This window comes from Gopherus evgoodei, chromosome 7, assembly GCF_007399415.2.
Source record: "Gopherus evgoodei ecotype Sinaloan lineage chromosome 7, rGopEvg1_v1.p, whole genome shotgun sequence".
In the NCBI taxonomy this organism is placed as follows: Eukaryota; Metazoa; Chordata; order Testudines; family Testudinidae; genus Gopherus; species Gopherus evgoodei.
This window is the reverse complement of record NC_044328.1, coordinates 55,460,964-55,482,046: the sequence shown is the minus strand read 5'-3', so window position 1 is coordinate 55,482,046 and position 21,083 is coordinate 55,460,964. Positions and strand designations below refer to the sequence as shown.

Below are 21,083 nucleotides of genomic sequence, written 5' to 3'. Positions count from 1 at the left end.
ACCTGGCAGGTTAAAGCACACTAGTAAGGTATTCATTGTTCAGCTAGGAGGAAGAATCTTTCCCATTTTATTTAATACAGACAAATTTAACATCCTACGCTCTTTAATCAAAGGGTACTTTTAAACCCAGAACTAAATTTTTCATTACACTCATCACATACATGATCAATCTCAAATTGGGGATAATACTAAACCAACAGCCTATGGATTTGAAAACACTTCAGTAGTTCTGTTTTATAAAGGGCCTAATGAACTAACCTGCATAGGAGAACTGAATCTAATGAATCTTCACATTTAGGCCAAATGAACTATGCAACTGCACCTTGCATTAGGAGCATGGGAAGTAAATTGCTTTCCACATGAGTTTTTACTTTTAATTGCTAAAAATCTGTAAATTTGGCACTCATGAAAGCGAGGGATAAACAGCGGTGGCCTCAGTCAGAATCCCACCATGCAAGCCTTCCCTTTCCCTTCTCACCTCTGCTAGGGCCTGATCCAATGTCCTTTGAAGCTAATGGAAAAAACCTCCCTTTGGTTTATCACTTTACTTTTTTGAACAGATTTTTTCAGGTTAGAGAACTTTGTATAAAAACAGTGATCTGGGTAGTTGAGAAGTACCTTAGCTCATGTAATCACAAACAACATACCCCATTAAAATACATTTTCATAACACTCTGAAGGTACTGAACATTTAGCATTTATTTTAGTTATCTCAGACCTTGCTCTTTCCTTTTAACTGGAACATACTGGAAAACTGGTTAAGTATTTTAAAACAATCCAGAAAGAATTCCTTTCTATACAAGAAGCATCTCTTCAGATTATTCCCCCCAAACTAGCACAATGGAACCATGAAACCTAAGTGAAACCTTTCGGCAGTACTGCAATATAGGATTATGATTTTCTATTAGATTTTTCTAAAGAAAAAACTAAGGTGGCCTGGATAAAGTGTTCCAGTAGGAATCTACAGAATTAAGGGCAGATCTACTTCATGGAACTATAGAACCGAGTGTAGAGGCCAAACAGCTTTTGTGCAAAGAAATGTAGAGGACATGGGAACAACACTGAACAGTGCAGTTCAGAAAGATAAAAAAAGCCTACTTCACAATAGTAAAGCAGAATTTTTTGAAGGAGACTAAAAAGGGGCATTTCTATGAACAGCCAATTCTGTGATAACTTTAAATCAGTTATTGCCCCACCTCAGGCTGATCATATTTGATACAAAGTAGAAATTAATCCAAATCAAAACTTTGCCTCCAAGCACCCCAATCTTTGTGAAGATTTAGATGTAGATCCAAACTTTGTAGCTCAGTTGTATTTCTAGCTGATAGACAGACAGATATTACCACATATGTGTACACAGCCAGATAAGCTCACCTTTTACATATTCAAAATATCTATGCTCACAGCTTAAGATCACTGAAAAATGTCACAAACAAGCTGAAATCTACTTTAAAAAGTCTTATTTAGCCAACATAGCATTCCTCTATTTATAATCGGGATAATTTTCTCTCTTTATATTGCAGTTTGTTGCATTCTCAGGTTATTCACGGTGACCTTGATTCAGACTATAGTTTCAATACAATAGCTTTTCTTTAATGCATGACACTCAATCATGCTGGAGTGTGATTAAGGCTTCTAGAACAAATGTACTATTTTGTTTTTTTAAAAATATAGAATAACGAAGTTGTCCTGAAACATCTGCAGAATCTTGTGGTAGAACATTTGGAGATGAAGACTACTTTGTCTTTTTAATCATCTGTGAAAATGAATTCATATCTCAAAACAGAATGTAATATGTAGTCTGAATTTGGCCAGGAATTACCACTTCAATTCTCAAGAGAATCATGGGATTTTAAAATGACCAGAAGTTGGTCAAGTTCTTAGTTTTGCCCCATTTTTTATTCAAAAAAAATTTGTTTTAACCTTTCAAGTATCATATCAGCACCAACTCAGGGAAAAATAAAAAGTCACATACTGAATCATAATACCTCTTGTGCATCATCTAGCTGTTCCCCAATTCTGACACAGCCAAACCCTGGTTAGAGCCTCAACCAACTCTAACTGATGTCTTTTCACCAATTTCAGTGGATCAGCCCCAAAGTTTATAATATCTGATGGAAGCACAGTGTAAGATTAGAGCAGCGGTTCTTAAACCCTGGGTCAGGACCCCAAGTAGGTCATGACTCCTTTTGAATGGGGTTGCCAGGGCTGGCTTAGACTTGCTGGGGCCCAGGGCTGAAGCCAAAGCCTGATGGCTTCAGCCCTGGGCGGCAGGACTCAGGTTGCAGGCCCCCTGCCTGGGGCTGAAACCCTTGAGCTTCAGCTTTGCACGCCCCCCACCCCGTTCGGAGTGGTGGGCTCAGGCTTTGCCCACCCCCTCAGGGCAGTGGGGCTTAGGCGGGCTGAGGTTGTGAGGGTGGTGAAGTAATTTTTGTTGTCAGAAGGAGGTCGCGGTGCAATGAAGTTTGAGAACCCTGGGATTAGAGGATACATGTGTATATTCTGATCTGTATTCTCAACACAGTAGCAGCAGCAAAACTTGCTTTCAAGTGGTACTAAATTGAGAATCTCAGCTCTGAAAAATCATAGAGGGATACAGAAAGTAAGGCAAATTCCACCAATAGGTAGAGAAAGTGGCTCTTGTCAGACTAGAGATAATTATAGCACTTTGCTTACTGGAGATCAGGTTATAAACATTTTCTAACATCAACAGGCTACAGCATTAGTGAACAAAAGTCAAAATAAAATTAAACTTCTGTGCATATACTGTAACTGAAGAAAAGCTTATTTATGCTTCATAACATAATTTATATTTGTTTAATTTGTTATAATTCTGCCATGCCCTTATACTCTCACTCTCTCTAATGTCCTCTAATTTGCATCAACTAAAACACTGAATTTTATTTTATTTTAATTTTTTTTTCCAAAGGTAATGCCTCTCTCCTCAACAAATCTGCTGGAGTCTTGCTTAGCCATCCCCACGCTGGACCTGTGCATGACTAGAAGAAAGGTATTTTCAGTGAAGGACCATCAATTGTAAAGTTCATGTCCACTGTTGGTCCAATCATGCTTTAGTCAAGCAATCATTATTTCTAGCAGAAACCCATACATTTTGGGATTACATTGGGATATTGCATTTCAGGCTAAAAAGAGCTCTTACTCAAATTAAAACATTTATTAAAACTCCCTAACTTGAACTGTCCATCAAAGATGATCACAGATTGCAGCAGATTTGGCTCTTTGTATTGATGGCCTGAACCTGATAATCTATTTTACTTAATGGAAAACAAAAAACAGTTGTCACGAAATCAATGAACATGGAGTGAAAAATAGGCTCTCACTAAGTAACACACATTTGGAAAAAAAACTAATGAAGCTGGCAGCCTGAAGAGCATGATGCTTACATTTAGTTTCTAACATAATCACTAAGCCATAGTTATAAAGCTAACTTTTGAAAATATTTTTTCACCTCAAACACCTGACAATAAGCAGCAAAATATGCCAATTTCTGTTTAGATTTAAATTATGTTAAATTATAACTATGCAGAACTAGATTTGGGGATTTACTAATCCAGAATCCAAACAAGTGCTTGATTTACTAGTACCCACAAAGTGGGAAGCAGTCCCAAATTAATCCAGGACTTTGGGGTCTGCTACAGGCTGAGTGCCTTGATTAAGGACAGGGCAAGAGAAATTGAGGGATTTGGTTGCAAGGAAGGAGAAATTTAAGAGACTTCAGGTCCCAAGAATACATGTAGGAAGGCAGACATCAGGAGGCATTTATAGAGGCTTCAAAGGAAGCTATGTTTCCTGTCTTTTTCTGAAGATGTCAAATACGTTGCACTGCAATTGGTACCCTCAAAGTGGTAGGGGAGAAAATGGGGCATAAGTTCTCCTAGAATGCAACTCATTCTTATCAGCCAACAATCTCCAATATCATACTTTACATTTTACATCTTCAGAGTGCTATACAGACATTAACCATCACATCAGGTAGATGGGAAGGTATCAACCCTCTTTTGCTCAGATTAGGAGCCCGCTTAAGGCAGGGGCCACTAATGCTTTTCCTGTAAAAAACAGTGCAAACATACACTGGATAACCAAGAAAAGAATGAGAATAACTTGTAACAGATGGAAGAAACGGAGGGTGAGGCAAACTGTTGCTGCAAACTGTGCTTGCAAATAACTGCAGGCACTATTTTGCAACCAACATGATTTGCACCTGCATTTTAGGTCATTTATGTATCTAAGCACTGTACCTGATTTGTGAGTACAACTAGGTAGTTAAGACAGCTTTGTGGGCCCATAAATTAAGGTCCACTTAAGATCAGGCTCAAAGTTTGGCCCAGAGAGGTTTGGCCCAAAGCCACAGAATGTGCCAGTGGCAGCAACGATTTAAAACTCAAATTCTTGGCTCTCATTCCCGTGCTCATTCCATTTGACCTTTCCTGTCAAAACAGAATTACACCCTCCTCCCACTAAAAAGTGCAAAATACATGAATTGAAGAACAATCATGTTCCTTTTTGGATTAGTATAGATGGTTTTAGTACTACTCCAGCCCTTGCTATGAAAAAGCATTTGAATTTTTGGGACTTTTAAAGAGGGAGGAATACAAACTTATTTCCTTCTAAACCTAAAATAGAAAGCTTACTCCAACCTGAAATTTGATTCATTCTGTCCTTAAAGCATTGTTATTATTTACCTTTCAACCTGGAATCGCCACCAAAGGCACCACATCCCCAGTTTCCTGTGGCTACTGCTGAAAGATGCTGAGGGGGAACAGCAGGTCGAGCGAAGCCACAGTATGCCTGCAGGCAGACAAAAGGCACATCAACAGAGGAGGTTTTTGACAGTAGTTCTGATGCTATATTCTTAAGCTTAGTGTTAGATAACAGTAATCTGCATCTTTATTCTACTGTTTTCTGGTAACTTAAAATTCAATATATCTTCAGGCTGGCTTAAAAGTGAAAGTTAACACATTAGTTTGTTGGCAAATGAGCAATGATAGGCAAAGGAAACATTTAAAGTGAAAATCAGATAGGAAAACAAAATTCTAGTTATTTCCCCAGCAATGAGGAGGAGCAGGGAATCCCTCATGCCCTAGGTAGAATTCCAAGAATATCTGTAAAACAAATGTCTTTCATTCTATAAGATCCTAAGGCACTTTACATATTTAAACGTAATGTGTTCCCTGTATTTACTGAAAGCTCACATGGTCCACTTGAAATCTTTCCAGCGAAACAGCTACACTGTGCTACAGTTTTGCAAAGAAAGAGGATACTTGTACTCAGTTGAAACTGGAGGGCCTATATAGGTAAATGGGAAATAATTTCTTAAACTGAATGTGGCTGAGACACTGGGATTAACCCTACTTGTATGGAAAATGCCACGGTCTCTTTAAATTACCATAGTGGTCAGGGCCTAGTTTTTGTGTCTCATCTGAAAGCAGTACAGTACTAGTACACACCATACTGGGGCTTCAGTTCAATATCTACTCAGAGGGAAGAGTACCACCTCCCAAACTATTATTCAGGTTCCAGAGGGCTTCTATCCAAGCACAGTTATTTGTAGTTTTTCTGCATAATCCCCTTTATCCTATGCAACTCCTGCTGCCCTAGGCCCTGCATAATTGTCACCTTTCAAGGATAAGGAAGTATTTCATTTCTGGATTTCACAAAACTACAGGTTAGATTAGCTATAGGTTTAAAATGGTAGAATCCTTTCTTACTGTGCCTCTCTCATATACCAGTACTGTAAAGTTAAAACAAAATCTGTCCTTTTTATTTTTTAAGGTTGTTTGTTTGTTTGGGTCTTTTGACCACCTAATTGTTTCTCATAAAGGTGTAAAATCTTTTCTCACCAGTTAAGCAAACAGAATTTAGAGACCATGACCCAGAAAGGACCAGCTTGTGATTTGCCAGCTACCATAGCAATTGAAGACAAAAGAAACTCATCTGAGCCAAGCAAACCGAATGACCTTAAAGAAAAGGAGACAAATTTTCCCAGCACTAAATTAAATGTAATGAAGCATTTTTGAGATCGCTTGTGAAGTGAAAACTTGAAAAGCCTATCACTGATCCACACATGGAATATTATGAGACCACTATGCAACAGCAGGACTAATCTGTTCCATGTTCTTTAAAGCTCTGAAACTGAGAATAAAATACAAAAGCCATCTTAAAATACAGGTCTTATATAATATTAAGTGAGGGAAGGAGGGGAAAAACCTGACAGTCACTCACAAATCTTGGATAAAGAAAGATGCTCCTACAAAAGACCCAGGGGAGAAAAAGGGCAAATCTCTTCATGAAATTTTTACAAAGGTACAAAAATGTATTGAACACATTGTCTAGTACAGATTAGTAAACCTGGTTTTTCGCCCCCAAGTAGTCTGTAAATTCTGACAGATATTAGTTATGATTTGGCAGTACACCATTATTCAAAGTTTACAACAGAGAGCTTAAACAACAGTTCACAAATTACCTGTTCCATCAGATGCATGTGGCTTTTTAAAGTCTCTCTCAAGTCAGAAATATTGGTGTGCTCAATGACTGGAGCAGGTTTGTGAAAAATGACAGCACCTAGCAAACCATAACACAGCTGTGTGGAAAATAAACCTCCCCCACTGAAAGAACTGGATTTGTATTGGAACAAGACAGCCATTTTGTTTCTGTGTTTGTTTGTTTATTTGCAGGAAGGAGTGAGACATGTATTTTTGAAGTACACAGAGAAAATACATGGAGAACATAGAAACTGTCTTTATATTCTCTCTCACTCTCCTAGCTAACAACAGATTGAAGCGCTCCAGAAGTAGCAAGCTGAGTGCCTGGAGTACCTCTCATTGCTCCACAATGATCCTTATAGCCAATATAAGAGTGGAACTGTCTTGGTCATAAAATATCTTGAATTTCTATACAATGATAAGTGATGCTCTGCTGGAACTTAAAAAGATCAAGTTGCATCTGGATAATTAAGCTATAAAGTATCACCAGGGACAGACTATTATTAACTAGCACTATTCTCAAGGGAATCATGATGATAATACAGTAGCCCTGTGTACTATCTTACTATTACATTTCTTATATTGTGTATTTGCAAATCTTAACATTGAAATCAGGCACAGTGGATGCCTTAGAATTCTAAACAGCTGATCTTGGACAACATTAATCAGTTTTTTCAGGGATGGATTAAACCAGGTGTACAGCCAGTTATATTATAGTTATCTTAAGTTTGGTTAAAAAATAATGTATTTGCTTTATAGTTTCTGGCTAGTAAGCAGAAAAAGACCCTAATCAGCAAATAAAGGCAGACTGTGAGAATAATTAGTAGTAGTAGTAGTTGTAGTGTAGGGAGGGTGTATGGTTCAAAAATAACTCATAAAAAGCTGCAGTAGCAAGTCAAAGAAAAACTGCCTTCTTTTCTCTTCAAAAGAAACGAGCACAAACCTTCCCACTGTTCTGCTGGTAAGCAAGAAGATGGGAGTATACAAGAAAGGAAGGGAAAAAGCAAGGATAAATTGCTTCAAACTGGGCTTTTGCTACAGCTAGCAAGTTAGCTGATGGGTATAAAGAGAGCCATGAATCTGAAAATTCTTTGTCAGACCCTACCTGATCATTCTGGAGCACACTAGGATAAGAGTTTTCCCTGGGTCTGACCTGTTTTTAAATATACTGATCATATGCTTATGAATAATTTGTTACTGTACTGGCTGCAGTGACTGCTTATCTTTACGCTGTTAGGCATGTTTTGAGCAATTGTATAAATACCACCTGCCCTTTGGACTTAAGAAAGAAATTTATGGCTGAATTAGTGTTTAGTGATCTCCTATATTAATATTAATTTCAAATAATATTAATAATTCCAACACGACGAGTAGGTGTCAGTCCCAACAAACTGCCTCTTGGGAAAACTGAGTGACAACTAACATCTGGTCCCACCAAGATAAGTGCAGCTTAAAAAGGAGATACAGTACCAAATTATAAGATAGGAACCTTTTAAAAAATAAAACCACTCTATTACATGTCTCTCTCAATTACTTCTTAATGCTTAATAACAGAAGAGAAGTATAATAGAACTGTGGGAGTTAATGGATACTGATCCCTATCCTATGATGGGGTGCCATTCTTGTATAAACAGGTATTTGATGGCCTAAATAAATAAATGGTCTAATTAATTAAATCATAATACATTTTAGATATGAAGAAATTGTAACACATTGTTTTTTTCCACACCACACAAAATATTAACTCTCTTGGTTTAGATAAAACTGACTGAAAACCAATGTAGACAAATACTGCTGTATACTCCAGCAATATGTTGTCTTCAGAAGGCATGGTGATTTCTAGTATAATTTAGTATAGAATTCCTCCTTACATTTGAGTTTACCTTACTTAATTGAATGTAAAATCTATTTCACTCAGCAGTTGGCTTAGCATTTTCCTCAGATATGATTAACCTGTTCATGTTGAACTACCGCTGCCTAACAGGAGTTCTAAACTGAAGAAAATGAATGCATTTATCCTAATATATGAAAGGATTTGCATCTATCAATATGATTGATAAGTTTAGTCTGATCTCAAATGCATTGGGGAGGGCAATTTAGTTTTCCAATTAAACTGCCACTGAAGTTTACTAAATTCATTTATTGTCTTTTTCAGGGCTTATTTCATTAGCATCAGTGATGGAATGATGTGATGTATGTTACTTTATACAAGAAAAACAGGTTTTTAAACTAAAATTAGTCTTGATCGGTGTACATCAGTTTTGGAAAAATTACCTTAAAAGTGGTACTTCCTTTTCAGTTGGAAGATTAATGAAAAGCTTCCTATACTTGCTTGAATTGACTTACATATCCACAATAGGATCTGATCCTGAAAGGTGCTGAATGCTTCAATTCCCACTAATGTAAAATGGAAACTAAGGTTTCCCAGTACCTTTCACAGTAGGGCCTATACAGTACATATGTACACCTGCTAAAGATTAATTACAAGGCATAGAAATTAATGAAAAACCTGTCTTGTTTATTTAAAAAAAAAAGTTGCAGCTAAAGATACCTGTAGCAGGAAAGTATACCAAGAATGTAGAGTATCATCAGAATTCAGTGTTTACTTGTTTTCTAGATGAGGCTAGGATCTGATCCATAATAAAGCAGGAGACTTCCCTCTCCAGTGTCTGATTGAAAATAGAAACTTAAGTTGGATACTCATTTAGAAGAGGAAAAATTAGTCCAGAATCTGGTCATGAATTAGAAACTGCGGGCAGGGGTGGGGGAGATGGGGAAAGAGAAGGAAACAATATCAGTATTGTTAACCATCAATCTATAAAAATATGAGGTACTGTACTTTTTTTTGGTTTCTTTAAAATCATAGGGCAGACTAAATTCATTACAGTTAACCAATCTTAAATATAAATTGCAGGAAATATTGGTAGTGGTAACTTTTTAGTTCTGGCCTTAGAATTTTTGAAAAACGTTATTGGAAAGATTTGGACAGATCTATTAGTTTCCATTTAGAAAATTAAAAAATGTATGCCAAGACAGAAACCATTTACCAACAAACATTCTATCTGGCATGCTTAAACTTTAATCTTACTATTGCAAAATATGATGGATACCCTATTATGAAACGATACTGTAATTAAACAAGATGTCCCCTTCAAAGGAGTTGCTGATGTTGCAAGAACTATGGGAAATCATAACTCCAACATTAATGAAATGGCGGTAAATAATGGTCCTTAGAAGTTACTGGCCTTGTTGAGTTCTCTTCTAATTTTCTCAGGAACAAACTGATCAAGGAAACGTCTGAAGTGAAATGCATCGATAGCAACAATTTCAGTGCAGCGCCTCTGCCATTCATCCCTACATTGGGAAAAGGAGGACAGCAAAATTTTGTGTAGTCAATAATATATTGTCAAAGAAACAATTCCAAGAACTGAAGTGTGGCTCAAAGCTTTATAACTGATTTAGCAGGTTAACTCTTTCAGTAAGCTAAGCTACAATTACCTGTTCTGAAACACAAACATGGTGGAGACAATAGCACCACCTTACCTCACAGTGATGTGAAAACACATTCATTATGTCTGTGAAGCACTGATATCATGGTGATGAAGGCCATAAAAAAGCCCTTTAATGTGTTACAGATATTTTTGTACTGCAGACTCGTAACTACACTGTAGAAGTTATGAGAATATAAAATGGAGTCATAAGTAGCTGTGGCTTTTGGCACCTAACAAGGTACTGCTCAGCAGTGAAACTGTAAAATAAACTCATCAGATTTCAGAGTTAGCACCCTTTCTGAATTGATGCAGTTTATGCCTCTCAGAACTAGTTGCAAACTGTACAGTCTAAGGAAGACAATACTGTTACAGTTTGCACTTGGTTCCTCTTTGAAAGGTTTTCTTTGGAACCATAACAGCTTTAAATTAATGAATAATTAGTTTATTACCTTAAACTATAACAGTAAATTGCCCTGCCATAAAATATATGGGTCTTATCTATAACAAAGCACCTACATGCTTTCTAGCAGTTTTTAAAAACCCAATTGGTCAAATCTGTAAAAGAGAAGCTAAAAAGTGCCCCGAGAGCCGCAGTTCAACATTCATGAGAGTTTCCTTACTCTTTTTTCAGAAATATAGGCCAAGCTTTAATGGTAAAAATGTTCTCAGCTACTCCACACTGAATGCATTACCTTGGGGTATCATCTTCATGGCTTCTCGCCCATCGGTATGTTTCTGCATAGCCTGTATATTCACTGTATTGCTCAGTACCTGAAATAAAGCATTTGTCATGTTACACACGCAATTTGCAGTTGTTTCTCTTCTTAATACATCACCTCCCTCCAAGGAGTCTTCACTCCTCTGAATATATGTGCAACTTATGTTAATACTAATGGGAGCTACATATGAAAATAAAGAGGCAAACCGAACCCTATGTAATCAACATGAGTCTCTTTTCCACAGGGGGTAGTAAGTGTCCAGCACAGGCAGTCACAACTGCAAGTCTCTTTTACCTGTGTCCACAAGTCCTAACATATATTTAACTACCTGCAGTTCTCAACCTCCCCAGTCCAGAGTGAAATTCAACAGGAAAGACACCAGGCTGATGGCTAAGGTTGCAGATCTTGGGAGTAGCAAGTTAATTTTTGGGGGGTGGGGGAGAAGAATGGGGAAGAATGGAAGGACATGAGTTAATCCAACAGAATTTTTCCAATAAACTATTTTTCCTTCAAGTTTTTACTGGTAAATGTCTATTTAACAAAGAGATCAGATGCCTTACCGACAGGGGTTTTTTTTGTTTGAGACACAAGGAAAGAAAATTAGCTTGCAAAATTTAGTAGAGAGAAAAGACTGAGAAAAGTGTCTGGTTAGCATTACTGTAATGCATTGACAGCGTTATTATGAGGAAGGGAGCTGTCATGCTTGATCAACACAGAAGACCAAAATAAGGTTGTATCATCTGTCGTTTTTTTCTGTGATGGGCACAGAATAGTGAACTGTTCTTTCATACCAGCAAGAATATTTTCCTGAATTTTAACAATCTGACAATGTTCAAAAGGTCAGAAATTCCATGTCAAACTTTTCTTTTATATATACCTATCTTATATATAAAAACAAGGTTTATCATATTAGAACCCATTAATATATAGTTCAACTCCTTAACATGACATGAATGATTAATTCATTTAGACCAGGACCTACATGGGCAGTAGGTTCACAGGTACATAGACACTGAAACAAGTTGACTCGCATACATATTACAATGACAATAAAATACTCCACTATTCAGCATACGTATTAAGCACCATTCACTGAAAGACTGGAATGATACCCCTAATGAAGGAAACACAGTAAGAGGAGGAAAATGGGATCTTAGACAGTAATACCTTTTCACAGGGCAACATAAATTTCTCTGAAAGAAAGTCTAGAAAATGCATGAAGGTGTAAGGGCCAGAATGAAGCAGTTATTATTGCCTTGTGCCAGAGCTGCATCATCCCAATGGGAGCCTTGGGAATCCAGACTGCATACCTTAAAATCAATACATCTGTTCTAGGGCTGCCTTGCACTGGATGTGTCTCATCTTGGACCTGAGACCACTGACTGCTACTACCGCTATGCCCTTACCCCTACTTGCACTCTGAGGGCATATCTTCAGTAGTAACATTAAAGTGCTCCCAGCATTCAATGGCTTCCTCTTCCACACTGCCTGGTTGCAAGCAGGGGGTCACTGACAGCATAGGAGAGAGTTTCCCTGCTCTCAGTTCTGGTGCCTGGCCCCAGCTCAGCTCAGAGCAACTGGGAGCAAATTACAGAAAAAGTCCTTCTGAGACCCGCAGTCTGGAGCTGGAGCATGCTCATTTCATCTGGGGGGAAGGCAAATAAGCAGTCCAGATAGCAGACAAGACACCTTCTGCAAACTTCAAATACCTGCTCCAAAGCCTTGGGGGTATTACGGCCTTTCAAGAAAAGGTCTCAAGAATTTTTTTGAATATGTGCAAAACAACATTTTTTCCTGGCTATGTTCTCTAAAATGACAATCTTTTTGGCCAAACTTTTTCAAAAAATCAGCCTTGAGAAAGACACCCAGCATGGAAAATTTCAGCCCGAATGGTTAAAGTTTGCCAAAGTTATAAACAATTGAACTGGGTCTTTTAATGGTAAATGTTAGGCAACCTTTATAATAACCAGTATTACTAGCCCCCATATAATAAAGCCACAGAAAATGAGATTACTAAACAAACTGTAGTCCTCTATGCAGTTAGGTACAGCAATTCACACTTGAGTACTTCCTTATATGAACCTAGACCAGGGGTGGGCAAACATTTTGGCTCATGGGCCACATCTGGTATGAAAATTGTATGGCGGGCCATGAATGCTCATGAAATTGGGGGCTGGGGGGGTGCAGGCTCTGGGGTGGAGCTGGGCATGAGGGGTGAGGGGTGCAGGAGGGTGCTCTGGACTGGGACCGAGTGGTTCGGAAGGTGGGAGGAGGATCAGGACTTGGGCAGGGTGTCGATGCATGGAAGGGAGTCAGGGGTGCAGGCTCTGGGCGGCGCTTACCTCAAGCAGTGGCATGTCCCCCCTCCATCTTATACACAAAGGTGCAGCCAGGCGGCTCTGCGCACTGCCCCATCAGCAGGCCCCACCCCTGAAGCTCCCATTGGTTGTGGTTCCCGGCCAATGGGAGCTGCGGGAGCAGCGTCCGGATCCACCTAGCTGCCCCTATGTGTAGGATCCAGAGGGGGGTTATGCTGCTGCTTCCGTGAGCCACGTGGAGTGGGGCAAGCCCCCAATCCCACTCCCCAGCGGGAGCTTGAGGGCCGGATTAAAACATCTGGAAGTCCAGATATGGCCCCCGGGCTGTAGTTTGCCCACTCCTGACCTAGACTGTGATCCATCCATACAGCCCCACATAAATAGAGCCCGGCAAATCCGCAGATATCTGCTTTATATCTGCAGATGGATGGATGCGGATCTACATTTTATATCTGCAGATATCTGCTTTATATCCTCAGATATCCGCCTCCGTGAATGCAGATATCTGCGGATCATTTTTGTGAATCACGGATCAGATTCAGATACAAATTTTGTATCCACACAGGGTTCTATTCATAAGTACATTGTATGGCAATCAAGCCCAGAATCCTGCCAAGCACTGAACCCCTCCCCTCAAATTAATTAGCCCCTTTCCCACCCACAAACACACACTTAGAGGTAGTACCTCCTCTCTTCCATTGGGCCATGCGAGTCCATAATGTGGGAGCACAAAGCACCCCTGACTTCTGTCGTCTGGGTGCCTCCAGCTCCAGCTGTGGAAGGCACCCTTTCTGGCTGAGTATATGGATTCAGTGACCCCTTGCTGTCATAGCTCCATTCAGGGAGAAATGGCTCACCTCTGGCTTCACAAAGATTGTGAAGAGCACAGCAAGCCACAGTAATGAGGACTGTACTGATGACACTGCAGACACCTCCAACAGAATTTTAATCTGCCAGATGCACACTGTTTTGCCAAGGCCTCTGAAATCAGGGTATGGTTTCATAAGCCAAGGAAAAAGAGGGTGCGTTAGGTCCCCCAGAATAATGGTGGGGACAGTAACCCCATTTATGACAATGTCATTTGGTGAAAATAGTGTCCCAGACTGTCCATCAACATAGACTCCCAATTGGTGAAAAACCACATTGACATTCATAAATCAGCTTCTGTGGTCCACCAGTGCCCGCATAACAATGGAATAGTCCCCTTTCTGGTTTATGTACTGATGTGCTCCTTGATGAGGACAAACAATGGGTACATGAGTCTCATCAGTGGCCCTGGCGCAGTTAGGAAGACCTAATAGTCTCAAAGCGAGCAATTACTTCAGGAATATCTTTAATGCCTGCCATCTTGGGGTAAACCACATGCCTGATTGCCTCAGAAACCACCATCACCACTTTACTCACAGTCAACTATGGTTGGAAGCAGATCTAGAGCAGTCTGGGGTAGCCAGCTTCCAGATAGTTATAGAGACCTGCTTCTGGACTGGCCAGGGTGACCTCATTCATGTCTCTTTATGCTGGAGGGGGACAAGCCACTCACAAATCTCCAAGAATGTTGCTTTCTTCATGTGAAAGCTCTGGACCCACTGCTTGTCATCCCAGGTCTGCATGACAATGTGATCCCTACAGTCTGTGCTTATGGCCCTGCGCTAGAAGCAGCAGTCTATATAGGGGGCATCGGCAGCTATTGAGTGTATTGAGCAGCATAAGGGAGTGCAAGTCTGCCATGTCAGGGTACTCCCCCTCCTTCATCATGGAATCAGTCAGATACCTTTGGTGGGTCAGAAAACGCTGTCAAAAAGTCCACAAGTGCCTCACGGAAGCTTTGCCCATTTCCTGACACATGAGTGAAAGCGCAAGCAAGAGAAGTTCTTCAGAAGGTACCTCCTCCATGTTACTGGCTCTTAGCTGGGAGCATACAGACCAAAATCATTCCTCAGCAGGCTGTGTTGGTAGGCTGTTCAAACATCCTGTAACATGCAGGGCAGGAAGTAAAGTTTTCCCATAGTGCATCATGGTGAAAGGGCTAGAGAAGTCACAATTCAGGAGGACACTAGGGACTCTGGGATATGATTGGTTTGACTCGGGTGTTCGTACTGTAGTGTGGATGCCAGAGCCCCAGGTTCAAGCCTGGGTTAGAAAGTCTTAGCTGAGATTTAAGAATCAGTGTAGACGCTCAGGCCCAGGAGTTTCTCCCACAAGTCAGCTAACTCAAGTCCCACTAACCCTAGACTTACACTGAAGAGTAGACATATCCTAAGAGTACGTTTACCATTAAAAATGTTAAGAGTCACAAACGCAAGTGAAACTGGCACGGACAGTGCATTCAGTCATTCATATACACACAAATGCACATAGAAAAGACATAATTGTGTACAGTTTATAAAGTATTAAATATAAAAGACAAACCTTATTTTGACACATACAGACTATCAGCTTTCAATACAGGCTGTTCCTGACTCGCTTAAAATTAATATTTATTCATATGCCTGGGAAAAATGTCTGCGCAAACAACAAGAAAAGCAAAAGAGAGATGACAGCTCTCTGTCAGCATAGCCTGGGAAACCTTCAACTTTGAGAGGAAAATGTTACCTTCAGGTATATCAGTTAGAAGGAAAGCACTTGGGTTATCAGAAATTAGAAACTATACCATATGGTTTAATGAGTGTAGAAGTATTAGTTTTGTTTTTTAAAGGGTCATTTTCATTTGCTTTTTATGAAAATTCAACTTCTGATGACCAAAGTATGAAGAGATGAGCTAATCATCAACAGGCTCAAAGAAATCACACAAAACTTAAACTCATGTCCCAGAAACCCAGCATTAATGAAAACCATTGATTTTCATAAATGAAACTCTGGAAAGATAGACAAAAATTATTACACCTCTACCCCAATGTAACACGACCCCGATATAACACGAATTCAGCTATAAAGTGGTAAAGCAGTTCTTCAGGGGGGCGGGGCTGCACACTCAAGTGGATCAAAGCAAGTTCAATATAATGCAGTTTCACCTATAACACGGTAAGATTTTTTAGCTCCCAAGGACAGCGTTATATCGGGGTAGAGGTGTACTTGACAGGCTGTAGTCTTGCCTGTGACTCTCAGGCTTTCAAGCTGAGGTTGGAAAAAGAATCTGATCTGCAACCATTTCTGGAGAATTTCAGAGGCTACTTTACCTTCTGCCCTATTTTTCAGGTTAATTGATTAGCATTTCCAACATCTGAATTCAAATGAAAGTATACACAATAGCACACTGCAGAACACTAGGGAAAAACAATAAGTAGAGAAATGCAGGAGGATAATTTGCCATTTACAAAGCAGAAAACAACCAAGAGAACGAGAGCAACGAAAGAAACAAAACATGTAGGCAGAGTGCCAAGATTCAGAGGACAAGCTACAAAATAAGATGAGGGTGGTACTTCTAAAAGGAGAAAAATCAGATACACTAAAGTAGCAAAGAATATATCTTCTTTAGCACTTCTATGAATTACAGAAGTCGAGGAAAACTCTGCTTGCCATATGCTAGAGCCTCTAAAAAGAACTGTGTATGTTACTAGAAACAACATAAGGACTCAGGATCTTACTATTCTTAGGATCTAGCCATGTAAATTAAATTACTGAGCTATAGGGGAGGAGGAAAAGGGCACTGCCTCACCTCTTTTTCCCACAGTGTCTGAATAGAAGAGGATAGAACATCATACCCTCTGAAGGAAGGTTAGTACCACTCATAACCAGTAAAGCAGCAGAATAAGCAGCCTGTTTTTACTTTGGTTGAACATACTTGGTCTCAAATGGTAAAAAGGCTGAATTCAGAGCATCAGGACTTGTTCACAATCTGAGTAGAAACCAGTCTGTTAGCGGCAATCGTGGTATATAATCTAAACAAGAAAATACAGTAGAAATATATCACTGGAATCTCCAGCATTCTCTCTAACATTTCTGTAGGCAGACAATTCTCTGTGTGTTGAAGAACTACTTTGTTTGCATGACCAATTTCATATTCATTACAGTGATGATCTCAACCAGATGTTGCACAATCAGAACAAATTTAATTTCTTTCCAATTTCTCAGACTCTTCTGCAAATTTGAGTAGCACAGTTACATCCATTAGGCCACTGCGTCAAGATGCATCATAGAAAAAATGTAATTTATCAGGAAGATAGTGGCATACAGCGCAGACTTGCCTAAGAACTAGGATGGAAGAAAGCCAGGGATCAAATGAGGATGATGAAATGGCCATTTCCATTAAGGGAGCAGAACATCACAGATATTAATTAGAAGGCACTATAATAAAGTAAAGTGGATTGAAAAAAAAATTGGGAGAATACTGGTTGAATGAAAAAGTCACGCTTGTTTGACCCTAGCAACAAATGCTTGCATTTTTGAAGGTGAATGGCGAGCTGCCCCAAAATTTTGTTTACTGTATCCAGAGATGTAGACTTCTCTTGGGAGGACTCTTTCTTTACGATCTCTTTTAGTAACCTTAACCTGGAAGAGCTAACCCTTTGTGGAGAGGAAGTAATTCAGTGCTTTAACCTTGTTAGTGCCTAACACAAGGTATTTGACTGAGAACCTGAAACGTATATCACCTTACAGCAAATGTGTTATGGCACATGACCTATATTCCTGAAGATATTTGCTTACTGACACAACTATATATAAGATAATCAAATTTAAAATGAGTAACAAAACAAAGCTTCAGAGTACAACAGAATGTGAAAAATGGATATTGTACTACACTATCTTCTGTATGAGTACATTCTTTCATTAAGTATTCTTTCAAGGGGTTTTATCAAATATGTGTTTAGATGTAATATAAACTGATACTTTTTTTTTTAATCAGTTTAACCTCTGGTCTGAATTAAAATTAAAGAGAAGCTGGGTTCCATTAAACTGTAGACCTCTCACACCAACTTTGATTTCCTCTCTGCCCAAAAGAGATTCTACCTTCCTTCCCCATCCCCAGATCCCCGACAGACTCATCTTCTACTCCTGATCTCTCAGTCTACCTTTCTAGTGATGCAGATTATTCAAGCCATCAACTGAGCACATCATTATTGCGGGAAACCCCACATAGCTCAAAGCCCCAGCTCCGCCTCCCTTCAACTCTTTGGGGCTCAGAAACCTGATGCAATCCATCCTGGTTTGGTGCTAGAAACTGTATTAACATGAGTAACAGCAAACTCCAAATTCTAAAAGGTGTAACAGACTGCACATTTCTGTAAACAGCGTCAAAACAACATATTCCAGGCACTGTGCAGACCCTGAGCATATTCTGTCTAAATAACTTGCAAAATCAACAGTCTGACAGGGACTTCTTGGATTGCCTTGTTCTGCTCTGCTCTTTGTGTTGATTGATTTTTCTTCTTTTTGTGGTGACTATAAGCCAATTTCTTTCTTCAGACTGAGGGCTTGTCTACATCAGAAAGTTGCAGCGCTGGTGAGGGAGTTACAGCGCTGCAACTTTGAAGGTGTACACATCTGCAGGGCACCACCAGCGCTGCAACTCCCTGTTTGCAGCGCTGGCCGTACTCCCGTTTTGTCTCGGGTGTAGAGGATCCAGCGCTGGTGATCCAGCGCTGGTAATCCAATGTAGACAGTTACCAGCGCTTTTCTTGACCTCCGTGGAAGGAGGAAGCCTCTGGTAATCAAGCTGGTTTCCTTTCCCGGTTTGCTCTCTCGGTCCCGGAGCCAGCCAGCAAACCGCAGGGAAGGAGACCTGCTTGCTCGGGGTTCCGGGACCGAGAGAGCAAACCGGGAAAGGAGACCAGCTTCGCCGCGGTTTGCTCTCGCGTTCCCGGAGCCAGCCAGCAAACCGCAGGGAAGGAGACCTGCTTGCTCGGGGTTCCGGGACCGAGAGAGCAAACCGGGAACGCCGCGGTTTGCTCTCTCGGTCCCGGAGCCACCCAGCAAACCGCAGGGAAGGAGACCTGCTTGCTCGGGGTTCCGGGACCGAGAGAGCAAACCGGGAAAGGAGACCAGCTTCGCCGCGGTTTGCTCTCTCGGTCCCGGAACCCCGAGCAAGCAGGTCTCCTTCCCTGCGGTTTGCTGGGTGGCTCCGGGACCGAGAGAGCAAACCGCGGCGTTCCCGGTTTGCTCTCTCGGTCCCGGAACCCCGAGCAAGCAGGTCTCCTTCCCTGCGGTTTGCTGGCTGGCTCCGGGACCGAGAGAGCAAACCGCGGCGTTCCCGGTTTGCTCTCTCGGTCCCGGAACCCCGAGCAAGCAGGTCTCCTTCCCTGCGGTTTGCTGGCTGGCTCCGGGACCGAGAGAGCAAACCGCGGCGTTCCCGGTTTGCTCTCTCGTCCCGGAACCCCCCTTGAAGCCGCCCAACAGCGCTGCAGTGTGGCCACATCTAACACCACTTGCAGCGCTGGTTGCTGTAAGTGTGGACACTCTGCAGCGCTGGCCCTATACAGCTGTACTAATACAGCTGTAACAACCAGCGCTGCAAAATTTTAGATGTAGACATGGCCTGAGTTTTCAATCTCCCACTTTAATCAGGTTAAATGTAGCTGATTCCAGGAAGGAATTGGAAAACTGTTTTTTGACAAAATAGAAGTATTTGCTAATGGTGACTGATTGTGGCTTTTACTTACTGACTCTTCTTTGCAGTGCTCTTCAATTAAATCTTAAAAATAGTGTGGAGACTGTTTAGGAGTCTCCAGAGACCTGTGTGTAATAAATGAGTTTTATTTCTCTTGTCAGCCTGCTGTTGGCCATTTTTTTAGTAGCTTATTCACAAAAATATTCTATGATGTATACTGGCCTTTTTCTCTGGAAATACACAATGTGTTTTTTTAAAAACACATGCACTATAGTACCATTTTTAAACTTCAACTTGAAATATAAACCTAACTGAAATATTTTCAAATCCACATTCAAATTTTTAAAAAATCAAAAACATTGCAAACTATTAGTTCATTTTGTTTCCACTGCTCTTTGTCTCATACAGTGACAGATGAAGAAATTTGAGATTAGGCCATAGAAAAAGAAATAGGGAAAAATATTGCAGGCTATAGTTAGTTTGGTTTTTCCTACCAGTAATAATAAAAGCTCCATAATATTTAGACCATGTCTAAGGCCTGGTCCACCTCCCTGTGAAGTCAATGGGAGCCGTTCCACAGACTTCAGTAAGAGCCGAGACCCTAAATTAATAACTTAAGTATAAATATTCTCCTTTTATCCCTGATATCTTGCCCAATACATGTTTGGGAAACTATATTCCTGTATAGTTTTAGATCTGTTTGTATATTCATATTGTGTTCTTCACAGAAAAACAGTTAACTCTTAAAGCCTTTTCCTAAATTATTGCATACATTGCTGTGTGCTATTAAAACAACTCTGCAAACATTAAAACAGCTGTAATTTTCCAGCCCAGATGTAGCAGCACATCAAATGACAGATGAAGTGAGTGGACTGCTTTTAAAGGCAGTGAAGTGCTTTGGACTCCTTCAGGATGAATTTCACAATTTCACAAAAAATATAAAGGCTTAATATGCAAAACATACAAGTTGTTAACAATCTGCATATCAGTTAATCATAGAATACAAGAGGTCATCTAGTCCAGTGGGTCTCCAATTTTTGTACTGGTGACCCCCCTCACATTGTTATCCTCTGAGTGCGATCCCCCTTATAAATTAAAAACACTTTTCTATATATTTAAAAGCATTAAAAATGCTGGATGCAAAGTTGGGCTTGGGGTGGAGACTGACAGCTTGCGACCCCCCCATGTCATACCCTCGCGACCCCTGATCTAGTCCAACCCCCTGCTCAAAGCAGGACCAATCCCCAACTAAATCATCTCAGCCAGGGCTTTGTCAAGCCTGACCTTGAAAATTTCTAAGGAAGGAGATTCCACCACCTCCCTAGGTAACCCATTCCAGTGCTTCACCACCCTCCTAGTGAAAAATTTTTTCTTAATATCCAACCTAAACCTCCCCCACTGCAACTTAAGACCAGTACTCTGTCATCTGGTACCACTGAGAACAGTCTAGATCCATCCTCTTTGAAACCCTCTTTCAGGTAGATGAAAGCACTTATTAAATCCCCCCT

General features: G+C 40.3%; 1 protein-coding gene across 11 annotated transcripts in view; it reads right to left on the bottom strand.

The window, feature by feature from the left end:
- PARG (poly(ADP-ribose) glycohydrolase) overlaps positions 1-21,083 on the bottom strand; it is a 130,380-nt gene that overhangs the window by 6,137 nt on the left and 103,160 nt on the right. For 7 of the 11 annotated variants that reach the window (XR_004001187.1, XM_030568604.1, XM_030568600.1 and 4 more), the window contains 3 exons: positions 10,687-10,765; positions 9,749-9,857; positions 4,704-4,809 (listed from right to left, as the gene is read on the bottom strand). Coding sequence is in view for 8 of the 11 variants with exons in the window: in XM_030568604.1 (XP_030424464.1) it covers positions 4,704-4,809; positions 9,749-9,857; positions 10,687-10,765 (294 nt within the window). In the remaining 3 variants the exon portion in view is untranslated. Of the gene's footprint in view, positions 1-4,703; positions 4,810-9,054; positions 9,173-9,748; positions 9,858-10,685; positions 10,766-14,802; positions 15,002-16,812; positions 16,910-21,083 lie in introns of those variants that run through there. The other 4 variants (XR_004001188.1, XM_030568602.1, XR_004001189.1 and 1 more) reach the window with 3 other exon arrangements.